Source organism: Oncorhynchus mykiss, chromosome 18 (genome assembly GCF_057628025.1).
Source record: "Oncorhynchus mykiss isolate SJ-2025 chromosome 18, ASM5762802v1, whole genome shotgun sequence".
NCBI classification, from domain to species: Eukaryota; Metazoa; Chordata; class Actinopteri; order Salmoniformes; family Salmonidae; genus Oncorhynchus; species Oncorhynchus mykiss.
This window is the reverse complement of record NC_143039.1, coordinates 81,521,766-81,548,684: the sequence shown is the minus strand read 5'-3', so window position 1 is coordinate 81,548,684 and position 26,919 is coordinate 81,521,766. Positions and strand designations below refer to the sequence as shown.

General features: G+C 44.2%; 1 protein-coding gene across 1 annotated transcript; it reads right to left on the bottom strand.

Annotated features, from left to right (window-relative positions):
* Positions 1–10,410: 10,410 nt before the first annotated feature.
* On the bottom strand, positions 10,411–25,699 carry LOC110496768 (tribbles homolog 1). Its single transcript, XM_021572801.3, has 3 exons — positions 24,877–25,699; positions 23,230–23,522; positions 10,411–12,102 (listed from the first exon to the last, which is right to left on the bottom strand). The coding sequence occupies exons 1-3, from the start codon at positions 25,177–25,179 to the stop codon at positions 11,628–11,630; spliced, it is 1,071 nt and encodes a 356-aa protein (XP_021428476.1). The 5' UTR covers positions 25,180–25,699; the 3' UTR covers positions 10,411–11,627.
* Positions 25,700–26,919: the final 1,220 nt, after the last annotated feature.

Sequence of the window (26,919 nt, the reverse complement as noted above, 5' to 3'; positions counted from 1 at the left end):
GATGTAATTATGTTTTCTGAAACCTGGCTCAGCAAGTCTGTTCTAAGGGTTTCTCTATGACTGTGATTGGCTGCTATATACCCCCCTCTGCTCTCTGTATGTGTAATTGGCTGTTATAGACCCCCGCCCTCTGCTCTCTATAACTGTGATTGGCTGATAGACCCCCCCCCCCCCCTGCTCTCTGATGCACCTGATGTCTAAACTTCTTTACAGTGAAATTATCTTGATTGGTCAACATCTCACTCTAAAGTTTCCAAAACTGTTACAATAATGTCTGTGAGTGTAACAGAACTGAAATGGCAGGCGAAAACCTGAGGAAAATCCATCCAGGAAGTGCTATTATTTTGAAATTGGTGTTTTTCCATTCAAAGCCTATCCACCATTTAAAGGGTTAGGACCCAGATTCTGTTTCCTATGGCTTCCACTATCTGTGACCAGTCTTTAGACATTGTTTCAGGCCTTTATTCTGAAAAATGAGGGAGAATGAGCAGTTTCAATGAGAGGCCAGTGGAAAATCCCCAACCTGTTTGGTGCGAAACCCCAAGAGCACGCCTTTCTTGTTTTTCTTTAATATTGATTATTTAGGCTAAAAACAACCTGAGGATTGATTATAAACATCGTTTTACATGTTTCTACGAACTTTACGGAAACTATTTGGAATTTTCGTCTGCCTCTTGTGACCGCATTTGAGCCATTGCATTACTGAACAAAACACTCTGACAAAATTGAGGTTTTTGGATATAAAGAGGGACTTTATAGAACAAAACAAACATTAATTGTGTAACTGGGAGTCTTGTGAGTGCAACCATACAAAGATCATCAAAGTGATTTAATTTTATTTCTGACTTTCGTGACTAATCTACTTGGCTGCTAACTGTTTAATGTTTTGTGTGCTGAGCGCTGTCCTCAGATAATCACATGGTTTGCTTTCGCTGTAAAGCCTTTTTTTTTTAAATTTAAATTTATTTTTGATGTATTGTGATTTCATGAAAGTTAAATATTTATAGTAATTTTATTTGAATTTGGCGCTCTGCAATTTCACCGGAAGTTGTCGAGGTGGGACGCTAGCTCTGTACTTGGTCCCCTCTTATTCACTATTTCAAATCAAATCAAATCAAATTTTATTTGTCACATACACATGGTTAGCAGATGTTAATGCGAGTGTAGAGAAATGCTTGTGCTTCTAGTTCCGACAATGCAGTAATAACCAACAAGTAATCTAACTAACAATTCCAAAACTACTGTCTTGTACACAGTGTAAGGGGATAAATAATATGTACATAAGGATATATGAATGAGTGATGGTACAGAGCAGCATAGGCAAGATACAGTAGATGGTATCGAGTACAGTATATACATATGAGATGAGTATGTAAACAAAGTGGCATAGTTAAAGTGGCTAGTGATACATGTATTACATAAGGATACAGTCGATGATATAGAGTACAGTATATACGTATGCATATGAGATGAATAATGTAGGGTAAGTAGGGTAAGTAACATTATATAAGGTAGCATTGTTTAAAGTGGCTAGTGATATAATTACATCATTTCCCATTATTAAAGTGGCTGGAGTTGAGTCAGTGTCAGTGTGTTGGCGACAGCCACTCAATGTTAGTGGTGGCTGTTTAACAGTCTGATGGCCTTGAGATAGAAGCTGTTTTTCAGTCTCTCGGTCCCAGCTTTGATGCACCTGTACTGACCTCGCCTTCTGGATGATAGCGGGGTGAACAGGCAGTGGCTCGGGTGGTTGATGTCCTTGATGATCTTTATGGCCTTCCTGTGACATCGGGTGGTGTAGGTGTCCTGGAGGGCAGGTAGTTTGCCCCCGGTGATGCGTTGTGCAGACCTCACTACCCTCTGGAGAGCCTTACGGTTGAGGGCGGAGCAGTTGCCGTACCAGGCGGTGATACAGCCCGCCAGGATGCTCTCGATTGTGCATCTGTAGAAGTTTGTGAGTGCTTTTGGTGACAAGCCAAATTTCTTCAGCCTCCTAAGGTTGAAGAGGCGCTGCTGCGCCTTCTTCACAATGCTGTCTGTGTGAGTGGACCAATTCAGTTTGTCTGTGATGTGTATGCCGAGGAACTTAAAACTTGCTACCCTCTCCACTACTGTTCCATCGATGTGGATAGGAGGGTGTTCCCTCTGCTGTTTCCTGAAGTCCACAATCATCTCCTTAGTTTTGTTGACGTTGAGTGTGAGGTTATTTTCCTGACACCACACTCCGAGGGCCCTCACCTCCTCCCTGTAGGCCGTCTCGTCGTTGTTGGTAATCAAGCCTACCACTGTTGTGTCGTCCGCAAACTTGATGATTGAGTTGGAGGCGTGCGTGGCCACGCAGTCGTGGGTGAACAGGGAGTACAGGAGAGGGCTCAGAACGCACCCTTGTGGGGCCCCAGTGTTGAGGATCAGCGGGGAGGAGATGTTGTTGCCTACCCTCACCACCTGGGGGCGGCCCGTCAGGAAGTCCAGTACCCAGTTGCACAGGGCGGGGTCGAGACCCAGGGTCTCGAGCTTGATGACGAGCTTGGAGGGTACTATGGTGTTGAATGCCGAGCTGTAGTCAATGAACAGCATTCTCACATAGGTATTCCTCTTGTTCAGATGGGTTAGGGCAGTGTGGTTGAGATTGCATCGTCTGTGGACCTATTTGGGCGGTAAGCAAATTGGAGTGGGTCTAGGGTGTCAGGTAGGGTGGAGGTGATATGGTCCTTGACTAGTCTCTCAAAGCACTTCATGATGACCGAAGTGAGTGCTACAGGGCGGTAGTCGTTTAGCTCAGTTACCTTAGCTTTCTTGGGAACAGGAACAATGGTGGCCCTCTTGAAGCATGTGGGAACAGCAGACTGGTATAGGGATTGATTGAATATGTCCGTAAACACACCGGCCAGCTGGTCTGCGCATGCTCTGAGGGTGCGGCTGGGGATGCCGTCTGGGCCTGCAGCCTTGCGAGGGTTAACACGTTTAAATGTCTTACTCACCTCGGCTGCAGTGAAGGAGAGACCGCAAGTTTTCGTTGCAGGCCGTGTCAGTGGCACTGTATTGTCCTCAAAGCGGGCAAAAAAGTTATTTAGTCTGCCTGGGAGCAGGACATCCTGGTCCGTGACTGGGCTGGCTTTCTTCCTGTAGTCCGTGATTGACTGTAGACCCTGCCACATGCCTCTTGTGTCTGAGCCGTTGAATTGAGATTCTACTTTGTCTCTGTACTGACGCTTAGCTTGTTTGATAGCCTTGCGGAGGGAATAGCTGCACTGTTTGTATTCGGTCATGTTACCAGACACCTTGCCCTGATTAAAAGCAGTGGTTTGCGCTTTCAGTTTCACGCGAATGCTGCCATCAATCCACGGTTTCTGGTTAGGCAATGTTTTAATCGTTGCTATGGGAACGACATCTTCAACGCACGTTCTAATGAACTCGCACACCGAATCAGCGTATTCGTCAATGTTGTTTTCTGACGCAATACTAAACATGTCCCAGTCCACGTGATGGAAGCAGTCTTGGAGTGTGGAGTCAGCTTGGTCGGACCAGCGTTGGACAGACCTCAGCGTGGGAGCCTCTTGTTTTAGTTTCTGTCTGTAGGCAGGGATCAACAAAATGGAGTCGTGGTCAGCTTTTCCGAAAGGGGGGCGGGGCAGGGCCTTATATGCGTCGCAGAAGTTAGAGTAACAATGATCCAAGGTCTTTCCACCCCTGGTTGCGCAATCGATATGCTGATAAAATTTAGGGAGTCTTGTTTTCAGATTAGCCTTGTTAAAATCCCCAGCTACAATGAATGCAGCCTCCGGATGAATGGTTTCCAGTTTGCAAAGAGTCAAATAAAGTTAATTCAGAGCCAACGATGTGTCTGCTTGGGGGGGGATATATACGGCTGTGATTATAATCGAAGAGAATTCTCTTGGTAGATAATGCGGTCTACATTTGATTGTGAGGAATTCTAAATCAGGTGAACAGAAGGATTTGAGTTCCTGTATGTTTCTTTCATCACACCATGTCACGTTAGTCATAAGGCATACGCCCCCGCCCCTCTTCTTACCAGAAAGATGTTTGTTTCTGTCTGCGCGATGCATGGAGAAACCCGTTGGCTGCACCGCTTCGGATAGTGTCTCTCCAGTAAGCCACGTTTCCGAGAAGCAAAGAACGTTACAGTCTCTGATGTCCCTCTGGAATGCTACCCTTGCTCGGATTTCATCAACCTTGTTGTCAAGAGACTGGACATTGGCAAGAAGAATGCTAGGGAATGGTGCACGGTGTGCCCGTCTCCGGAGTCTGACCAGAAGACCGCCTCGTTTCCCTCTTTTTCGGAGTCGTTTTTTTCGGTCGCTGCATGGGATCCACTCCGTTGTCCTGTTTGTAAGGCAGAACACAGGATCTGCGTCGCGAAAAACATATTCTTGGTCGTACTGATGGTGAGTTGACGCTGATCTTATATTCAGTAGTTCTTCTCGACTGTATGTAATGAAACCTAAGATGACCTGGGGTACTAATGTAAGAAATAACACGTAAAAAAACAAAAAACTGCATAGTTTCCTAGGAACGCGAAGCGAGGCGGCCATCTCTGTCGGCGCCGGAAGTTTATTTATATAAATAATTTAGAGAAAAATGTACAAGATGCGCAGCGCCGCTTTTATGCTGATGATGCTGTTATTTATTGTTGTGCCTCGTTTCTCACAAAGCTTTCCAGAACTTGCAAACTGCTTTTTATACTGTTCAACATACCTTGTCCTTACCTTGTCAATTGCAGCTTATCCTCAATACTGACAAAACTAAACTAATGGTGTTTTCTAAAGCAAGAAATAGATCTCTGAACCTTTCACCTATTACTACCTGTCAGGGCAAGGAGATTGAGACTGTAACCTCATATAAATATCTTGGTATTTTAAATGATGACAGCCTTTCTTTTAAAACTTGTTGGGGATAGGGGGCAGTATTTTCACTTTGGATAAATTGCGTGCCCATTGTGAACTGCATCCTACTCTGTCCTAGATTGCTAATATATGCATATTAGTATTACTATTGGATAGAAAACACTCTGAAGTTTCTAAAACTGTTTGAATTATGTCTGTGAGTATAACAGAACTCATAGCGCAGGCAATCTTCCAAACAGGAAGTGAAATTCTGAATGCGTGTCTAATTTTATGTCATCGCCTCTTCCCTTCCAAATAAGATATGGATCTGTTAGCACTTCTTCCACTAGATGTCCTCATTCAGTAGAACGTGGAATGGAGCCTCTGGTGTGAACTTTGATCGAATGGGAGGGGAATGAGTCACTGTCCTGGCAGAATGCAGTTTCCCCCGTTGCGCATTTGTCTGTGGATGTCACCATCGTTCCATTTGGCTACAGATGAAAACGTATGCTCCGGTTGGAACATTATTGGATATATATGAAAATAACATCCTGAAAATTGTTTCTCTACTTAGTTTGACCAATTCGACCTGGAATATATCTTTATGAAGTTTTCGTCCGAGTTCTCCTGGACCAGCGTCAGCTTTTGGGCACAGAGCTGAAAGTGCTAGCAAATGCAGCTAATTGGACACTAGTATTGGACATTATGGGACAAAATGAGACCAAAATAACCCTGAAGGAGCTGCAAAGCTCCACAGTGGAGATTGGAGTATCTGTCCATAGGACCACTTTAACCTGTACACTCCAAAGAGTTGAGCTTTATGGAAGAGTGGCCAGAAAAAAGCCATTGCGTAAAGAAAAAAATAAGCAAACACGTTTGGTGTTCGCCAAAAGGCATGTGAGACACTCCCCAAACATATGGAAGAAGGTACTCTGGTCAGATGAGACTAAAATGTAGCTTTTCGGCCATCAAGAAAGACACTGTCTGGCGCAAACCCAACACCTCTCATCACCCCGACAACAACATCCCCACCGTGAAGCACGGTGGTGGCAACATCCTGCTGTGGGGATGTTTTCATCGGCAGGGACTGGGAAACTGGTTAGAATTGAAGGAATGATGGATGGTGATTTTTCACAAAATTTCAAAGCTCTACTCTAATTCTTTACATAATTTATCTGTTTCATAGTGTAGTTTCTTCTTTTAATTCCGTTTAGTCACATGATTTCTCAATTTTCAGTACTTTTGCCAATCGATTGTACAGCCAGACTTAATTGTGCCTCATCCCGCTTAGCCATACAATTTTTAAATTCCTCATCAAGCCACAGGGATATAACAGTTTTTACAGTCATTTTCTTAATGGGTGCATGCTTATTAGTAACTGGAATAAACAATGTCATGAATGTGTCAAGTGCAGCATCTGCTCATTACACACAACAGACCAAGAAATATCATTAACATCAACAATATAGGAATCACTACAAAACATATTGTATGACCTCTTATATTAGGCCCAGCCTTTGGAACCTTGTTTTTCCTAGACTACTATATTGTGATCACTACATCCGATGGACCTGGATGCTGCTTTCAAGCACATTTCTGCATCATTAATCAACCAATTAATCAAATGTATTTTTAAGCTGATTTACATCAGCTGATGTCACAAAGTGCCGTACAGAAACCCAGCCTAAAACCCCAAACAGCAAGCAATGCAGGTGTAGAAGCACGGTGGCTAGGAAAAACTCCATTGAAATGCCGGAACCTAGGAAGCAATCTAGAGAGGAACAAGGCTATGAGGGGTGGCCCGGCTGTGCCCGGTGGCGATTATAACAGAACATGGCCAAGATGTTCATAGATTACCAGCAGGGTCAAATAATAAGAATCACAGTGGTTGTCGAGGGTGCCACAGGTCAGCACCTCAGGAGTAAATGTCAGTTAGCTTTTCATAGCCGATCATTCAGAGTATCTCTACCGCTACTGCTGTCTCTAGAGAGTTGAAAACAGCAGGCCTGGGACAAGGTAGCACGTCCGGTGAACAGGTCAGGGTTCCATAGCCTCAGGCAAACAGTTGAAACTGGAGTAGCAGCATGACCAAGTGGACTGGAGGCAGCCAGGAGTCATCATGCCAGGTAGTCCTGAGGCATGGTCATAGGGCATGACAGACAGGACAGGACAAGACAAGACAAGACTATCCTGAGACAAGGCTGAGTATAGCCCACGAAGATCAACCCCCACGGCACGAACCCCAGGGGGGGGACAGGACAGGAAGACCACGTCAGCGACTTAACCCACTCATGTGGCACACCCCTCCTAGGGACAGCATGCAAGAGCACCAGTAAGCCAGTGACTCAGCCCCTATAATAGGGTTAGAGGCAGAGAATCCCAGTGGAGAGAGGGGAACCGGCCAGGCAGAGACAGCAATAGTGGTTCGTTGCTCGTGCCTTTCCGTTCAGCTTCACACTCCTGGGCCAGACTACACTCAATCATAGGACCCACTGAAGAGATGAGTCTTCAGTAGAGACTTAAAGGTCGAGACCGAGTCTGTCTCTCACATGGATAGACAGACCATTCCATTAGTAAAGATGTAGTCAATACATGTTGATGATTTCATTCCTGTTGAAGCTATTTATTTGTATTTATCATCATTAGTCATTTATGTCAACATTGGATCATTCAGAGATCCTCACTGAACTTCTGGAGAGAGTTTGCTGCACTGAAAGTAAAGGGGCTGAATAATTTTGCACGCCCAATCTTTCAGTTTTTGATTTGTTAAAAAAGTTTGAAATATCCAATAAATGTCGTTCCACTTCATGATTGTGTCCCACTTGTTGTTGATTCTTCACAAAAAAATACAGTTTTATATCTTTATGTTTGAAGCCTGAAATGTGGCAAAAGGTCGCAAAGTTCAAGGGGGCCGAATACTTTCGCAAGGCACTGTATATACATGTCATCTGTTACTAGCAAGTTATTGATATTATGATTTTGAGGACTTTTCTTCTGTGATTCTTACATGATTTTATTGCTTTACTGGGAAGCTGAGCAGCATTAGATGTGCTCATGTTCTTTATCTTTGTGCAGGGTGAGCTGCAAGCAGTGGACTTCCTGTTAGGGAAAACCGCCTCAATGCTGACTGTATAAATCTGGTTCATAGGCACATGATTACTGCAGACAACAGCTGTAGGATCAGCTGAGGCATTCAGGGCAGTTAGAGGAACATAAATTAGGCTACTTACATTGTGTCTACCAACACTGCTGGTATAATGTACATTGTGACATCTCAGGGACACAATGGTAGGGATTAACTGAGCTGGGCTCGGGTCATTGATAAGTCACTGTCTCAACGCAGCCTTATAATGCTGTGAAATGATCCAGGAATCCAAATGATTTGGGTGGATCCCATCCTCCTCATAAAACGACCTTTGTTTCCAAAAGGTATTGAAATTGTAAATAAAGTTACTCCCACTGAGCTGCAATAATCACGTAGCCAGTTGTGAAGAGAAAGAATCCTGCTAAATCGTTCAATGCCTCAATTCAGAGAAGGGCACAGGGCCAGATATGATGGTTATTTTATTAGTGTCTAGCAGAGAGTCAATCAGCTCTTTAAAATCCAGTTTCAACTGTTCAGAACTGACCTTCATAATGGCATTAAGACCCACATAGACTATGATAGAATTCATGTCCATGCCCTGGCCTAGTACACTCGGGAGCAGCTTAGTAATGTCATTTACTCAAGATCCGGGATAAGACATTGTTTTTGCACCAGGAACGGTCCCATTTCATACAATGGAGCTGCCCAAAATCATGGCTAGCGACAAGGACGAGGAAATCCTCCCACTCCCACGATTCACAGGATTCAGAGCACACTTTATGGATGGACGGATAACTTGAGCCCGTTGGTCCCGATGCCTGGTGCCACCAAACAGATGGAGAAGCTCGATCCAGAGCAGAGACGGAAGGTTCCCGACGTTGACTTCAAAATCATAGGAGTTGTAGGCACTGCGGCCACAGAGACAGATACCCCCAGCGCTGAAGGTGCAGGAAGATCAGGCTCCAGACACAGGCACCCCCAGCGCTGAAGGTGCAGGAAGATCAGGCTCCAGACACAGGCACCCCCAGCGCTGAAGGTGCAGGAAGATCAGGCTCCAGACACAGGCACCCCCAGTGCTGAAGGTGCAGGAAGATCAGGCTCCAGACACAGGCACCCCCAGTGCTGAAGGTGCAGGAAGATCAGGCTCCAGACACAGGCACCCCCATCGCTGAAGGTGCAAGATGATCAGGCTCCAGACACACGTACCCCCAGCGCTGAAGGTGCAGGAAGATCAGGCTCCAGACACAGGCACCCCCATCGCTGAAGGTGCAGGAAGATCAGGCTCCAGACACAGGCACCCCCATCGCTGAAGGTGCAAGATGATCAGGCTCCAGACACAGGTACCCCCATCGCTGAAGGTGCAGGAAGATCAGGCTCCAGACACAGGCACCCCCAGCGCTGAAGGTGCAGGAAGATCAGGCTCCAGACACAGGTACCCCCAGCGCTGAAGGTGCAGGAAGATCAGGCTCCAGACACAGGCACCCCCATCGCTGAAGGTGCAAGATGATCAGGCTCCAGACACAGGTACCCCCATCGCTGAAGGGGCAGGAAGATCAGGCTCCAGACACAGGCACCCCCAGCGCTGAAGGTGCAGGAAGATCAGGCTCCAGACACAGGTACCCCCAGCGCTGAAGGTGCAGGAAGATCAGGCTCCAGACACAGGTACCCCCATCGCTGAAGGTGCAGGAAGATCAGGCTCCAGACACAGGTACCCCCAGCGCTGAAAGTGCAAGAAGATCAGGCTCCAGACACAGGTACCCCCAGCGCTGAAGGTGCAGGAAGATCAGGCTCCAGACACAGGTACCCCCAGCGCTGAAGGTGCAAGAAGATCAGGCTCCAGACACAGGTACCCCCAGCGCTGAAGGTGCAGGAAGATCAGGCTCCAGACACAGGTACCCCCAGCACTGAAGGTGCAGGAAGATCAGGCTCCAGACACAGGTACCCCCAGCGCTGAAGGTGCAAGAAGATCAGGCTCCAGACACAGGTACCCCCAGCGCTGAAGGTGCAGAAAGATCAGGCTCCAGACACAGGCACCCCCATCGCTGAAGGTGCAAGATGATCAGGCTCCAGACACAGGTACCCCCATCGCTGAAGTTGCAGGAAGATCAGGCTCCAGACACAGGCACCCCCAGCGCTGAAAGTGCAAGAAGATCAGGCTCCAGACACAGGTACCCCCAGCGCTGAAGGTGCAGGAAGATCAGGCTCCAGGATGGCGAAACTATTCGTTGCTGGTATCCTCTCCGGGCCTCTCGTTGGGAGTGTAGACTGCTTTATGGGAGGCCGCTGTCTTCGTCTTCCACGGCCTGTGACATGCCACCATCGTTGATTGTCATGCTCCTCTTGCTGTGCTCCTTCGACTCCGCTATCAGATGGGGGAGGAGAGGCAGGAGATATCTCCCATGGCGAACGAACTCTAGGCATCCAACAAGTGTGTGAGAGGTAGTGTTTGTGTGTGAGTGGAAAAATACAAAATAAACAATCTGAATATAAAATATATATTTTATAACATTTCTCCACATACATATTTACATGTTTTTACAATGAATCATATTTCCTCTTTAACCTACGTGGTCAAGCTTTGAGAATGTGCCACAAATACTTCATTCACAGCGCACTATAAATGCTGTGCACGTGTGTCAGTTAAAGTCTAGATCGAGTTTATACGTGGTTCACCCTATGTCAAACAGCTTTTCAGAAGATCAAATAAAACAACAGATAATGAAACGCCTTGCCTAATAAAACCAATAGTTGATTGTAGATTAGTCTGATGTCAGTTCAGTACTCAGCGTAGAAATAGTCTGATGTCAGTTCAGTACTCAGCGTAGAAATAGTCTGATGTCAGTTCAGTACTCAGCGTAGAAATAGACAGATGTCAGTTCAGTACTCAGGGTAGACATAGTCCGATGTCAGTTCAGTACTCAGGGTAGAAATAGTCTGATGTCAGTTCAGTACTCAGCGTAGAAATAGACAGATGTTAGTTCAGTACTCAGCGTAGAAATAGACAGATATCAGTTCAGTACTCAGGGTAGAAATAGACAGATATCAGTTCAGTACTCAGGGTAGAAATAGTCTGATATCAGTTCAGTACTCAGGGTAGAAATAGACAGATATCAGTTCAGTACTCGGCATAGAAATAGACAGATATCAGTTCAGTACTCGGCATAGAAATAGTCTGATATCAGTTCAGTACTCAGGGTAGAAATAGTCTGATATCAGTTCAGTACTCAGCGTAGAAATAGTCTGATATCAGTTCAGTACTCAGGGTACAAATATAAACTTTCCCACACCTCTATTAGCCCCTAAGTTTCTACTCTGTTATTCCCTCAGCTATTTACCAAAACAGTGTCAGGGTGTCGGTTTGAACAGCAGATTCTATCTTTAATCTACTCTAATAAAACATCAATCATCATGTGACGGTGAGCTGGTTTTTAGCACCAAATTACTTATTGTGAACACACACAACGCACAATGATGGTGGAGTACTTCACACAATTCCCTTAATCTAACACACATAGATGAAACACTACAGTACTTTTGAGTTATAAACTTGTGTCTGAGATACATACACAACAGTATACGACCATTATCCAAAAACAAATCGAAATAAAATTTAAACCCTCTTGAAGGTAACATTTGAGCATGTTTTGGTCCGATTCCACTCGAGGGGTTGAGTCAGTCACGGTGACGCATCCCATCGATCAACAGAACAGCTCATCCTCCTCTTCCACATCACAGGAAGGCACTGTCTGTTCCACTGAGCCCACTTCCTGTTCACTGACCCCTGTTTCCTGTGCGTTGGCGGCAGTGGTGTGGAACCACGGATGGATAAGCACCTCGGCGGCAGTCAGTCTGTCCCATGGTTCTTTCCTCAGCAGGGATCGCAGCAGGCACTTGGCCCGGGGAGAGAGGCTCTCGGGTAGGCAGCAATGGCCCCGGCGGATCTTGGAGAAGAGGGTACCTGGGTCTGGGTCGTGGAAAGGGTAGCGTCCCACCAGCATTGTGTAGAGCATCACCCCTAGGGACCAGACGTCCGCCTGCTTCCCAGAGTAGGAGCTGGAGATGTTCAGGATCTCTGGGCTGATATAGGCTGGGCAGCCATAGGTGTATGACATGGAGTCATCTTCTCCTTCTAGAACCCTACAGTCCTCCAGGCCTTCCAGCTTCACATGGGTCCTACAGGACAGAAAGAGCATGGGTTGGTTATTAACAGAGAGGGCGAAGAAAGAGGCTCCACTCACATTAAAATCTGTCCACGTGAGAATACAGCGATAAGCAGACCAAGAGGGTATTTTTTTGTATGGAGATCTATGAGAGTGTCGGATTTGGTCAACAAAAATTGTGATTGCTAATTTGCAAAGTGAGACTTATTTGATCAAATATAAGTTCCGTAATGTTTATCTTGTTACGAATGTACTGATATAAGTGGACGTACGTGGCATCTCGGCAGCAAAATCTATTTTATATTGGAGTCTGTTCACACGCGTATCTGCCCTCTCACTGGCTAGAATGTTCCCACCTGATCTCACTTCCTCCCACCTGCCTTTCTTCCTTTACGACAAACACTCACATTGTTAGAGACCATCTCGTCATTTATATAACATCTCTCTGTTATTAGATCCGAAGTCAAACGATCACCACACTTTATTTGGATTGTCTGGATTTTTTCATACTATCTGTCGATAAGCAACTGCTTGCTAATGTTAGGATTATGGTTAGACTAATGGTTAGGTTTAGTACTAGGGTAATGGTTAAGTTTAGGATAAGGGTTAAGATTAGGGTTAGCTAGATACTATATATACAAAAGAATGTTGACACCCCTTCAAATTAGTGGAGTTGACTATTTCAACCCATTGCTGACAGGTGTATAAAATCAAGCACACAGCCATGCAATCTCCATAGTAAACATAGGCAGTAGAATGACATTACTGAAGAGCTCAGTGACTTTCAACGTGACACCGTCATAGGATGCCACTTTTCTAACAAGTCAGTTTGTCAAATATCTTACCTTTTAGAGCTGCCCCGGTCAACTGTAAGTGCTGTTATTGTAACGTGGAAACATCTAGGAGCAACAAAAGCTCAGCCGCTAAGTGGTAGGCTACAAAAGCTGTCCTTGGTTGCAATACTCACTAACGAGTTCCAAACTGCCTCTGAAAGCAACATCAGCACAATAACTGTTCGTCTGGATGTCATGAAATGGGTTTCCATGGCTGAGCAGCACACAAGACTAAGATCACCATGCGCAATGCCAAGTGTCGGCTGCAGTGGTGTAAAGTTTGCCGCCATTGGACTCTGGAGCAGTGGAAATCTATTCTCTGGAGTGATGAATCACGCTTCACCATCTGGCAGTCCAAAGGACAAATCATGGTTTGGCGGATGCCAGAAGAACGCTACCTGCCCGGATTCATAGTGCCAACTGTAAAGTTTGGTGGAGGAGGAATAATGGTCTGGGGCTGTTTTTCAAGGTTTGGGCTAGGCCCCTTAGCTCAAGTGAAGGGAAATCTTAATGCTACAGCATACAATGACATTCTAGACAATTCTGTGCTTCCAACTTTGTGGAAACAGTTTGGGGAAGGCCCTTTCCTGTTTCTGCATGACAATGGCCCTCATGCACAAAGCGAGTTCCATACAGAAATGGTTTGTCAAGATCGGTGTGGAAGAACTTGACTGGCCTGCGCAGAGCCCTGACCTGAACCCCATCAAACAACTTTGGGATGAATTGGAACGCTGACCGTGAGCCAGGCCTAATCGCCCAACATCAGTGCCCTACCTCACTAATGCTTTTTTTGTTTTAATGGAAGCAATGTTACAACATCTAGTAGAAAGCCTTCCCAGAAGAGTGGAGGCTGTTATAGCAGCAGTGTTCCAACATCTAGTGGAAAGCCTTCCCAGAAGAGTGGAGGCTGTTATAGCAGCAATGTCCCATCATCTAGTGGAAAGCCTTCCCAGAAGAGTGGAGGCTGTTATAGCAGCAATGTTCCTACATCTAGTGGAAAGCCTTCCCAAAAGAGTGGAGGTTGTTATAGCAGCAATGTTCCAACATCTAGTGGAAAGCCTTCCCAGAAGAGTGGAGGCTGTTATAGCAGCAACGTTCCAACATCTAGTGGAAAGCCTTCCCAGAAGAGTGGAGGCTGTTATAGCATCAATGTTCCAACATCTAGTGGAAAGCCTTCCCAGAAGAGTAGAGGCTATTATAGCAGCAATGTTCCTACATCTAGTGGAAAGCCTTCCCAGAAGAGTGGAGGCTGTTATAGCAGCAATGTTCCTACATCTAGTGGAAAGTCCTTCTCAAAAGAGTGGAGGCTATTATAGCAGCAAAGGCGGGACCAACTCCATATTAATGCCCATGATTTTGGAATGAGATATTCGACAAACAAGTTTCCACATACTTTTGGTGTAGTTAGTTGGAATATTACTGATAGTCTGTAGAATATCTACCCAAATAAAGTGTTACCTGCTCCTTACTGTAGGGGGAGGACATCTTAGGTATAACACCAGAAACAATTGTCAAATTAAAGATATAGGTCAAGGATTCTGCAATACAGTGCCATGCAAAAGTATTCATCCACCTTGGAGTTTCTCCTGTTTTGTTGCATTACAACCTGGAATTTAAATTCATTTTTATTTTGTATTTCATGTAATGGACATACACAAAATAGTCAAAATTGGTGAAATGAAAAAAAAATGTCTTATGAATAAAAACAGAAAAGTGGTGTACCCCAGTACCCCCTTTGTTATGAAGCCCCTAAATAAGATCTGGTGCAACCAATTACCTTCACAAGTCACATAGTTAAATAAAGTCCACCTATCTGCAATTTAAGTGTCACATGATCGGTCACATGATCTCAGTATATATATACACCTGTTCTGAAAGGCCCCAGAGTCTGCAACACCACTAAGCAAGGGGCACCATGAAGACCAAGGAGCTCTCCAAACAGGTCAGGGACAAAGTTGTGCAGAAGTACAGATCAGGGTTGGGTTATAAAACAATATCAGAAACTGTGAACATCCCACGGAGCACCATTAAATCTATTATTAAACAATGGAAAGAATATGGCACCACAACAAACCTGCCAAGAGAGGGCCACCCACCAACACTCACAGACCAGGCGAGGAGGGCATTAATCAGAGGCAACAACGAGACCAAAGAAACTGTAATTTCTGGAAGTACAGATACCCCCAAAACTACTTAAGTAGTACATTAAAGTATTTTTACTGAAGTACTTTATACCACTGGTACAGTACATCACTTCACACCCAGACAAATCCAGCCAAACACTCATTCACTCACACACGGTGCTGTGCCATATTAATAGCAGAGCTTAGATCCATGAGGTTGGGAGGTAGGGGGTGTCCCTTAACAGAGTCTGGAGAGGACAAGCTAATGATCTGAGACTGGATGGGATGTGTCCCAAATGGAGCCCTATTGCCTACACAGGGCCTCTGGTCAAAAGTAGTGCACTATACAGTATACTGATTGCCATTTGGAACTTAGCCAATATCTGCCTCTCTTGTAACCCAAGAAAGACCATGTAGAGTATGGGCTTCCATCAGTGACTGGTCTGTCTGAGAGAGACAAACAGCCCTGGTGCATAGCGACAGAGAGAAAGTAGGTGAGTCATCTCCAGGTGGAGTGGTAGAGATCTCTCTACCTCTCCTCTCTTCTCCTCCTCTCTTCCTCTCCTCCCCTCCTCTCTTCCCCTACTCTCCTCCCCTCCTCTCTCCACCTCTTCCCCCTTCCCCTTCCCCTCCACTCTCTTCCTGTTTTCTCCTATCCTCTCCTCCCCTCCTCTTCCCCTCCCCTCTCTTCCCCCTTCCCCTCCACTATCTTCCTTTTTTCTCCTATCCTCTCCACCCCTCCTCCCTTCCCCACCCTTCCTCTCTTTCTCCCCTCCTCTCCTCTCCTCCCCTCCCCTCTCTTCCCCTCCTCTCTTCCTCCCCTCCTCTCTTCTCCTCTTAATATTATGATGGTTTATGTGATGGATGGGCATTCCTGCTGTCAGAATAAAGACTGTAATCAATCATGTGATTAAACATCAACTCAGATCTGCCTGTGTACTTCAATATGATCCATGTATAAAATACAGTCTAAGTCTGAAGTTTACATCCACTTAGGTTGGAGTCATTAACTAGTTTACATCCACTTAGGTTGGAGTCATTAAAACTAGTTTACATACACTTAGGTTGGAGTCATTAAAACTAGTTTACATCCACTTAGGTTGGAGTCATTAAAACTAGTTTACATCCACTTAGGTTGGAGTCATTAAAACTAGTTTACATACACTTAGGTTGGAGTCATTAAAACTAGTTTACATCCACTTAGGTTGGAGTCATTAAAACTAGTTTACATCCACTTAGGTTGGAGTCATTAAAACTAGTTTACATACACTTAGGTTGGAGTCATTAAAACTAGTTTACATCCACTTAGGTTGGAGTCATTAAAACTAGTTTACATCCACTTAGGTTGGAGTCATTAAAACTAGTTTACATACACTTAGGTTGGAGTCATTAAAACTAGTTTACATACACTTAGGTTGGAGTCATTAAAACTAGTTTACATACACTTAGGTTGGAGTCATTAAAACTAGTTTACATACACTTAGGTTGGAGTCATTAAAACTAGTTTACATACACTTAGGTTGGAGTCATTAAAACTAGTTTACATCCACTTAGGTTGGAGTCATTAAAACTAGTTTACATCCACTTAGGTTGGAGTCATTAAAACTAGTTTACATATACTTAGGTTGGAGTCATTAAAACTAGTTTACATACACTTAGGCTGGAGTCATTAAAACTAGTTTACATCCACTTAGGTTGGAGTCATTAAAACTAGTTTACATCCACTTAGGTTGGAGTCATTAAAACTAGTTTACATACACTTAGGTTGGAGTCATTAAAACTAGTTTACATACACTTAGGTTGGAGTCTTTAAAACTAGTTTACATACACTTAGGTTGGAGTCATTAACTAGTTTACATCCACTTAGGTTGGAGTCATTAACTAGTTTACATCCACTTAGGTTGGAGTCATTAACTAGTTTACATCCACTTAGGTTGGAGTCATTAACTAGTTTACATCCACTTAGGTTGGAGTCATTAAAACTAGTTTACATCCACTTAGGTTGGAGTCATTAACTAGTTTACATCCACTTAGGTTGGAGTCATTAACTAGTTTACATCCACTTAGGTTGGAGTCATTAACTAGTTTACATCCACTTAGGTTGGAGTCATTAACTAGTTTACATCCACTTAGGTTGGAGTCATTAAAACTAGTTTACATCCACTTAGGTTGGAGTCATTAACTAGTTTACATCCACTTAGGTTGGAGTCATTAAAACTAGTTTACATACACTTAGGTTGGAGTCATTAAAACTAGTTTACATCCACTTAGGTTGGAGTCATTAAAACTAGTTTACATCCACTTAGGTTGGAGTCATTAAAACTAGTTTACATACACTTAGGTTGGAGTCATTAAAACTAGTTTACATCCACTTAGGTTGGAGTCATTAAAACTAGTTTACATCCACTTAGGTTGGAGTCATTAAAACTAGTTTACATCCACTTAGGTTGGAATCATTAAAACTAGTTTACATCCACTTAGGTTGGAGTCATTAAAACTAGTTTACATCCACTTAGGTTGGAGTCATTAAAACTAGTTTACATCCACTTAGGTTGGAGTCATTAAAACTAGTTTACATCCACTTAGGTTGGAGTCATTAAAACTAGTTTACATCCACTTAGGTTGGAGTCATTAAAACTAGTTTACATCCACTTAGGTTGGAATCATTAAAACTAGTTTACATCCACTTAGGTTGGAGTCATTAAAACTAGTTTACATCCACTTAGGTTGGAGTCATTAAAACTAGTTTACATCCACTTAGGTTGGAGTCATTAAAACTAGTTTACATCCACTTAGGTTGGAATCATTAAAACTAGTTTACATCCACTTAGGTTGGAGTCATTAAAACTAGTTTACATACACTTAGGTTGGAGTCATTAAAACTAGTTTACATCCACTTAGGTTGGAGTCATTAAAACTAGTTTACATTTACTTAGGTTGGAGTCATTAAAACTAGTTTACATATACTTAGGTTGGAGTCATTAAAACTAGTTTACATCCACTTAGGTTGGAGTCATTAAAACTAGTTTTTCAACCACTCCACAAATTTATTGTTAACAAACTATAGTTTTGGCAAGTCGGTTAGGATATCTACTTTGTGCATGACACAAGTGATTTTCCCAACAATTGTTTACAGACAGATTATTTCACATATAATTAATTCACTGTATCACAATTCCAGTGGGTCAGAAGTTTGGAAGCTTGGAAAATTCCAGAAAATGTCATGGCTTTAGGAGCTTCTGATAGGCTAATTGACATAATTTGAGTCAATTGGAAGTGTACCTGTGGATGTATTTCAAGGCCTACCTTCAAACTCAGTGCCTCTTAGCTTGACATCATGGGAAAATCCAAAGAAATCAGCCAAGATCTCAGAAAAAATGTATAGACCTCCACAAGTCTGGTTCTTCCTTGGGAGCAATTTCCAAATGCCTGAAGGTACCACGTTCATCTGTACAAACAATAGTACGCAAGTATAAATACCATGGGACCACGCAGCTGTCAAAAAGTATCTATAGCCAAAGTAAAACGAGTCCTATATCGACATAACCTGAAAGACCACTCAGTAAGGAAGAAGCCACTGCTCCAAAACCGCCATAAAAAGCCAGACTACAGTCTGCAACTGCACATGGGGACAACGATCGTACTTTTGGAGAAATGTCCTCTGCTATGATGAAACAAAAATAGAACTGTTTGGCCATAATGACCATCGTTATGTTTGGAGGAAAAAGGGGGAGGGTTGCAAGCCGAAGAACAACATCGTAACCGTGAAGCACGGGGGTGGCAGCAGCATGTTGTGGGGGTGGCAGCAGCATGTTGTGGGGGTGGCAGCAGCATGTTGTGGGGGTGGCAGCAGCATGTTGTGGGGGTGGCAGCAGCATGTTGTGGGGGTGGCAGCATCATGTTGTGGGGGTGCTTTGCTGCAGGAGGGACTGGTGCACTTCACAAAATAGATGGCATCATGAGGTAGGAAAATGATGTGGATATATTGAAGCAACATCTCAAGACATCAGTCAGGAAGTTAAAGCTAATGGGTTTTCCAAATGGACAATGACCCCAAGCATACTTTCAAAGTTGTGGCAAAATGGCTTAAGGACAACAAAGTCAAGGTGTTGGAGCGGCCATCACAAAGCCCTGACCTCAATCCCATAGAAAATGTGTGGGCAGAACTGAAAAAGCGTGTGCGAGCAAGGAGGCCTACAAATCTGACTCAGTTACACCAGCTTTGTCAGGAGGAATCGGCCAAAATTCACCCAACTTATTGTGGGAAGCTTGTGGAAGGCTACCTGAAACGTTTGACCCAAGTTAAACAATTTAAAGGCAATGCTGCCAAATACTAATTGAGTGTATGTGAACTTCTGACCCACTGGGAATGTGATGAAAGAAATAAAAGCTGAAATTAAATCATTCTCTCTACTATTATTCTGACATTTCACATTCTTAAAATAAAGTGGTGATCTTAACTGACATAAGAAAGGGAATTTTTATTAGGATGTCAGGAATTGTCAGGAATTGTGAAAAACTGAGTTTAAATGTATTTGGCTAAGCTGTATGTAAACTTCCGACTCAACTGTAGATGGTAATGTTGTGGGGCTTCTTCAGAGCCCTCAGCCAGTTATAGATGGTAATGTTGTGGGGATTCTGGCATTACTCATCTCATGTGTATATAGTGTATTCTATCCTATTCTACTGTATCTTAGTCACTTAATAATGTTTATATATCTGGCATTAATCATCTCATATGTATATACTGAATTATATCCTATTCTATGGTATCTCATTCACTTAATAATGTTTATATATCTGGCATTACTCATCTCATATCTACGTACTGTATTCTCTACTATCCTACGGTATCTTAGTCCTTCGCTCTGACATCGTCTGTCCATATGTACATAGTCTTAGTTCATTCCTTACTTAGATTTGTGGTATATATTGTGTAATTTGTTAGGTATTACTTGTTAGATATTACTGCACTGTTGGAACTATGAACACAAGCATTTAGTTAGATATTACTGTACTGATGGTGTTAGGAACACAAGCATTTAGTTAGATATTACTGTACTGATGGTGTTAGGAACACAAGCATTTAGTTAGATACTACTGCACTGTTGGAGCTAGGAACACAAGCATTTAGTTAGATACTACTGCACTGTTGGAACTAGGAACACAAGCATTTAGTTAGATACTACTGCACTGTTGGAGCTAGGAACACAAGCATTTAGTTAGATACTACTGCACTGTTGGAGCTAGGAACACAAGCATTTAGTTAGATACTACTGCACTGTTAGATACGACTGCACTGTTGGAACTAGGAACATGAGCATTTAGTTAGATATTCTGCACTGTTGGAGCTAGGAACATAAGCATTTAGTTAGATACTACTGCACTGTTGGATACTACTGCACTGTTAGATACTACTGCACTGTTGGAACTAGGAACATAAGCATTTAGTTAGATACTACTGCACTGTTGGAACTAGGAACATAAGCATTTAGTGAGATACTACTGCACTGTTGGATACTACTGCACTGTTAGATACTACTGCACTGTTGGAACTAGGAACATAAGCATTTAGTTAGATACTACTGCACTGTTGGAACTAGGAACATAAGCATTTAGTTAGATACTACTGCACTGTTAGATACGACTGCACTGTTGGATACTACTGCACTGTCGGATACTACTGCACTGTTGGAGCTAGGAACACACGCATTTACTTAGATATTACTGTACTGTTGGAGCTAGGAACACACGCATTTACTTAGATATTATTGTACTGTTGGAGCTAGAAAAACAAGCATTTAGTTAGATACTACTGCACTGTTGGAGCTAGAAACACAAGCATTTAGTTAGATACTACTGCACTGTTGGAGCTAGGAACACAAGCATTTACTTAGATTTTACTGCACTGTTGGAGCTAGGAACACACGCATTTACTTAGATATTACTGTACTGTTGGAGCTAGGAACACAAGCATTTAGTTAGATATTACTGCACTGTTGGAGCTAGGAACACAAGCATTTACTTAGATATTACTGCACTGTTGGAGCTAGGAACACACGCATTTACTTAGATATTACTGTACTGTTGGAGCTAGGAACACAAGCATTTAGTTAGATACTACTGCACTGTTGGAGCTAGGAACACACGCATTTACTTAGATATTACTGTACTGTTGGAGCTAGGAACACAAGCATTTAGTTAGATACTACTGCACTGTTAGATACTACTGCACTGTTGGAGCTAGGAACACAAGCATTTACTTAGATATTACTGTACTGTTGGAGCTAGGAACACAAGCATTTAGTTAGATATTACTGCACTGTTGAAGCTAGAAACACAAGCATTTCACTACACCCACAATAACATCTGTTGACCGTGTGTATGTGACAAATAACATTTGTTTTCATTTCTATTAAGAGAGGAGAGGACTATGGGAAAAGGTGTTCTACAGTAAGACATTGATGCTGTCTGGGGGGGGAGGAGGGGGGGGGGGGGTGTTCTACAGTAAGACATTGAGGCTGTCTGGAGGGGGAGGGGGTGTTCTACAGTAAGACATTGAGGCTGTCTGGAGGGGGAGGAGGGGTTCTACAGTAAGACATTGAGGCTGTCTGGAGGGGGAGGGGGTGTTCTACAGTAAGACACTGAGGCTGTCTGGGGGGGGGCGGGTGTTCTACAGTAGGACATTGAGGCTGTCTGGGGGGGGGGGTTCTACAGTAGGACATTGAGGCTGTCTGGGGGGGGGGTGTTCTACAGTAAGACATTGAGGCTGTCTGGGGGGGGGGGTGTTCTACAGTAAGACATTGAGGCTGTCTGGGGGGGGGGGGGGTGTTCTATAGTAAGACATTGATGCTGTCTGGAGGGGAGGGGGTGTTCTACAGTAAGACATTGAGGCTGTCTGGAGGGGGAGGGGGTGTTCTACAGTAAGACATTGAGGCTGTCTGGAGGGGGAGGGGGTGTTCTACAGTAAAACATTGAGGCTGTCTGGAGGGGGAGGAGGGGGAGGGGGTGTTCCACAGTAAAACATTGAGGCTGTCTGGAGGGGGAGGAGGGGGAGGGGGTGTTCCACAGTAAAACATTGAGGCTGTCTGGAGGGGGAGGCGGGGGAGGGGGTGTTCCACAGTAAAACATTGAGGCTGTCTGGAGGGGGAGGGGGTGTTCTACAGTAAGACACTGAGGCTGTCTGGAGGGGGAGGAGGGGGAGGGGGTGTTCTACAGTAAGACATTGAGGCTGTCTGGAGGGGGGGGGTGTTCTACAGTAAGACATTGAGGCTGTCTGAGGGGGAGGAGGGGTTCTACAGTAAGACATTGAGGCTGTCTGGAGGGGGGGGGGTGTTCTACAGTAAGACATTGAGGCTGTCTGGAGGGGGAGGAGGGGGAGGGGGTGTTCTACAGTAAGACATTGAGGCTGTCTGGAGGGGGGGGGGTGTTCTACAGTAAGACATTGAGGCTGTCTGGAGGGGGAGGGGGTGTTCTACAGTAGGACATTGAGGCTGTCTGGAGGGGGGGGGTGTTCTACAGTAAGACATTGAGGCTGTCTGGAGGGGGGGGGGTGTTCTACAGTAAGACACTGAGGCTGTCTGGAGGGGGAGGAGGTGATGAACAGCATATGACCAATACATTCTGATTAGATTCATATGAAGGACTTCTGAATGTAGTAAACAACAGTATTGTGAACAGGTAACTGTGGAACACAATAAACACTGTATTTGGCTATTAACCCCAATTACACTGTGAAACCAAAGACTTCCCGTAAACAGGTACGACCCCTTTATAATGCCTTATCATCCCCTCCCCTGCCCACCCTATCTTGCTGGGTGCACTACGTGTCTCTAATATAATACCATTGACATCAATCAAAGGCCCTTTCACACTACACAGCCAAGCTGAGCCAAGCCGAGCCGAATCGAGTCAAGCTGAGCCGAGTAAAGTCGAGCCGTGCCGAGCCGAGCCGAGTCGAGCCGAGCTGAGCCAAATCGAGTCGAGCCGAGCCAAGGAGATCCGAATCGAGTCGAGCCGAGCCGAGCCGAGTCGAGCCGAATCGAGTCGAGCCGAGTCGAGCTGGCACGGTTACATATCCACCATAAGTGCTAGAATGGTCAAAAGAAAGGCAATATCTGACCCAGCTTGGTACGGTTTGGGTTGACAGGATATTGTATGAAAACGGTACACGTGTCATCTCACCTTTTCCTGTCAGAGAAGACAAACTTGCGTAGCTTCAGGTCTCCTAATACGACGCCATGCTGGTGACAGTGTGACACGGCCGACGCCACCTGGTGAAAGAGCTGTGCCGCCCGCTCCTCGTCCAAACGCTTGCAGCTCTTAACGAAGGTGTGCATGTCCCCGTGGTCCTTCTCTAGGAAGACGTATGCCCAACGCTCCCCCAGGACAATGTCTCGGATACAGCTGATGTTCCTGTGGACCGGCAGGATGCGGTAGGCCCGGATCTTCTCCTGGTACAGACCCATGTCAAACACCTGTGAGAACAGAGAGAGGAGACGGGGATCTATCAGGGTGGATTCAGATGTATTAGCTTAGAGTTTGGCCTCATTGGTGTGAGTCAATACATATTATAATCGTCTAACAAATCCAATCCATTGAAAACAACTGATTTCAAATGTTTAGTATTTAAACTTGTAGGCTATCAGTGTGGACTGAGCTTATTTATGAGAGTTATGCCCCCAAGGGGTGGAGAGAGCGGACTTCCACCAATAATAACGTTTGTATGTTACTTATTAATGTGTTAAAATTAGGGGACGCAGGTCTCCCAAACTACACCTGGCTTTAATCTCATCTGTGATCAAGGTTGGTCTTTATTTAAGCACCTGGAACAGGAGAATGATGACTCTACATTTCCACTCCGGTGTTTATATATCATATGTCACCCATGGTGTGGTGTATTCTACTGACGTGAATATGCAAATGAGAGGAGTTGATAAACAGCAGAGAGGGCGTGATGTGTGAAATCATCGTAACATATGCTAATGAAAGGTGGCCAAGGTCAAGTAGGCTTTTACGGTATTATTAGGCTTTTACCATATTAGTAGGCTATTAATGTATTATTAGGCTTTTACGGTATTATTAGGCTTTCACGGTATTATTAGGCTTTTACCGTATTAGTAGGCTATTAATGTATTATTAGGCTTTTATGGTATTATTAGGCTTTTACGGTATTATTAGGCTTTTACCGTGTTATTAGGCTTCTACCGTATTATTAGGCTTTTACCGTATTAGTAGGCTTTTACCGTGTTATTAGGCTTTTATGGTATTATTAGGCTTTTACGGTATTATTAGGCTTTTACCGTGTTATTAGGCTTCTACCGTATTATTAGGCTTTTACCGTATTAGTAGGCTTTTACCGTGTTATTAGGCTTTTACCGTGTTATTAGGCTTTTACCGTGTTATTAGGCTTTTACCGTATTAGTAGGCTTTTACCGTGTTATTAGGCTTTTACCATGTTAGTAGGCTTTTACCGTGTTAGTAGGCTTCTACCGTATTATTAGGCTTTTACCGTATTAGTAGGCTTTTACCGTGTTATTAGGCTTTTACCGTGTTATTAGGCTTTTACCGTATTAGTAGGCTTTTACCGTATTATTACTCAATGTGAAAAAGGCGCAAGGGGTATTTGGATCATTGGCCACTGCTCATCAATGCATAACGTAATGAATAAATGAATGATTTCAGGTGATTTAAATAGGCTATGACACCAAAGGGTTCATGAAGACTAGGCTTCATGTGAGGTTGTGTGCTGTTGAGCAACACACCACATTTCAGAAACAGTCATTCATTCAAAGAAATTGCACAATGACTGGTTATGGTCTTTGGACTTACCTTGCACACCAGCGCGTCTCCAGTGTCAATGTTGAGTGCGCTGTGCATCCTGTCCCTGTCAGCCATATGTAGGAGCAGGAACTGGCCTATCCGGGACGGACCTTGATGGGTCGGGCCGCTCAAGGGGACCGGGGACAGCAGTGACCCTGGCGAGCTACCGAGGAGCCCCGCGTCACCGGGAGACTCACTCAGCCTGGCGCATTTAGACACCAGTTCTTCACCCGTTTCTGAGTCCTCCCGTTTCTGTCCGACTCTTCTCGTGCGGATGCATGGGATCGGGTTGCTCCACTTAACGTTTATCATTCTAATAGAGCAAATTATCACTCTGCAAACGCGAATCAATAAACCGTGTATTGTATCCAAATCAGATTACTTTTATGATTAATGGCAAATTGTGCTTTTCATTATTGTAGCTTCCTATGCGCATGGAGCAGCTGCTGTCCCAACGCTTTTCACCAAACTGCAACTCTTACTTCTCAGGTTAAATCTATTTATATGCTGCATCAAGAATCTGGTAGTGGAATGTATCCTTCAAATACAGTTTCTGTGTCAAACCCTGTCGTCGCTTTTTGGGGACAGCCCCAGTCCAGTCCCCAAAAAGGGTCTCTCAAAGGTCCGTCTGGACTGGAGAGAGGATGTCCAGAGAGATCGCGTTGTACTTTCTGGTGTGAAATTCTCCCCGCTGTACGGAGAGAGAGACAAGTCTAGCTGTAGCACAGAGCAGAGAAAGCTACAGCTGATTCCAAAGACTCACGCTCAGTCGAACAGCGCCGCTGGAACTCCGCCCGGTCCAGCCTCCTCTTGAATGACACATGCAGCCTCTGGCGACGATTGAGCAATTCACACACACGCACACACACACACCACACACGCATTACACAGGCCGATAACCCATCATCATAAATGAATGTGGGTCATATAGCCTACAGTAGGTCTACTATGACAAGGCGACAAGGGCTCAATAAATAGTTAATCTGAACCAAATATTCCTACTTTTGTCGATAGGTAGCCTAGAGGTTAAGAGCATTGGGCCAGTAACCGATAGGTCGCTGGTTTGAATCTGTGAGCTGACTAGGTTAAAATATTCAGCTGATGTGCCCATGAGCAAGGGGCTAAACCCTAATTGCACCTATAAATTGCTCTGGTTAAGAGTGTCTGCTAAATCAGGGGTTCCCAAACTGTGGGATGTATTGTGTGTTGTCGACGTCGTCGTCGCCCCCCCCATCTGGCTTTCAATTTACTCTTGAAAGTTGTAATGGTAGAAGCTCAAGGTGCAATTTCGAAATTGGATAGTGAATCATCAGTTTTTCTCTTGTCATGTCAGTCATTGTAGACCTTAGAGAGATATTTATAACTTGTCAGAAATATCCATATCAACTAGCCCATGTCAGCTAACGTTTTTAGTCCATAGATTGAAAAATGTGTTTTTTAGTCCATAGATGAAAAATATGTAGAATTTCAGGAATTAAGCTTTAAACCTGCAGATTTCTCACCACCAACAAGAAGGGTGTGAACAGTTTGTGTCATGAACAGTGCTTGTGCCCATTCAAATATATATGTGTATATATATTTGTTTACCTTTATTTAACTAGGCAAGTCAGTTATGAACAAATTCTTATTTACAATGACGACCTAACCCGGACAACGCTGGGCCAATTGTGCGCAGCTCTACGGGACTCCCAATTGCGGCCGGGTTGGGATACAGCCTGGAATCGAACCAGGGTCTGTAGTGACGCCTCTAGCACTGAGATGCAGTACCTTAGACAGGTGTGCCACTCGGGAGATCAAATAGACGTTGTGCGGGATATTCCCCAATGCTGGAAGGGGAGCCCTGAGTGAAAATGGTTGGGAACCGCAGTGCTTAAGGACTAAAATCTAAATGTACTATCTACTATGAACAGACTCAATACTCTAGCAGGGATGTTCCATAGTTGGTACCTTAGCATTATCTAAAGGACTGTTATTTAGCAGTAGAACATGTTTTCCCTGCCGTGCATGTTAGTTGTGTTCGTGACTCACCCCCATAAAGGTTGAGTGGTGGTA

Excerpts from the sequence above, each read along its gene's own strand:
- LOC110496768 (XM_021572801.3), bottom strand. The coding sequence starts at position 25,179 with ATGATAAACGTTAAGTGGAGCAACCCGATCCCATGCATCCGCACGAGA. Across the intron at positions 23,523-24,876 it reads GAGACGCGCTGGTGTGCAAG|GTGTTTGACATGGGTCTGTA; the intron begins GTAAGTCCAAAG and ends CTGTTCTCACAG. Across the intron at positions 12,103-23,229 it reads GTCTTCTCTGACAGGAAAAG|GACCCATGTGAAGCTGGAAG; the intron begins GTGAGATGACAC and ends TCTGTCCTGTAG.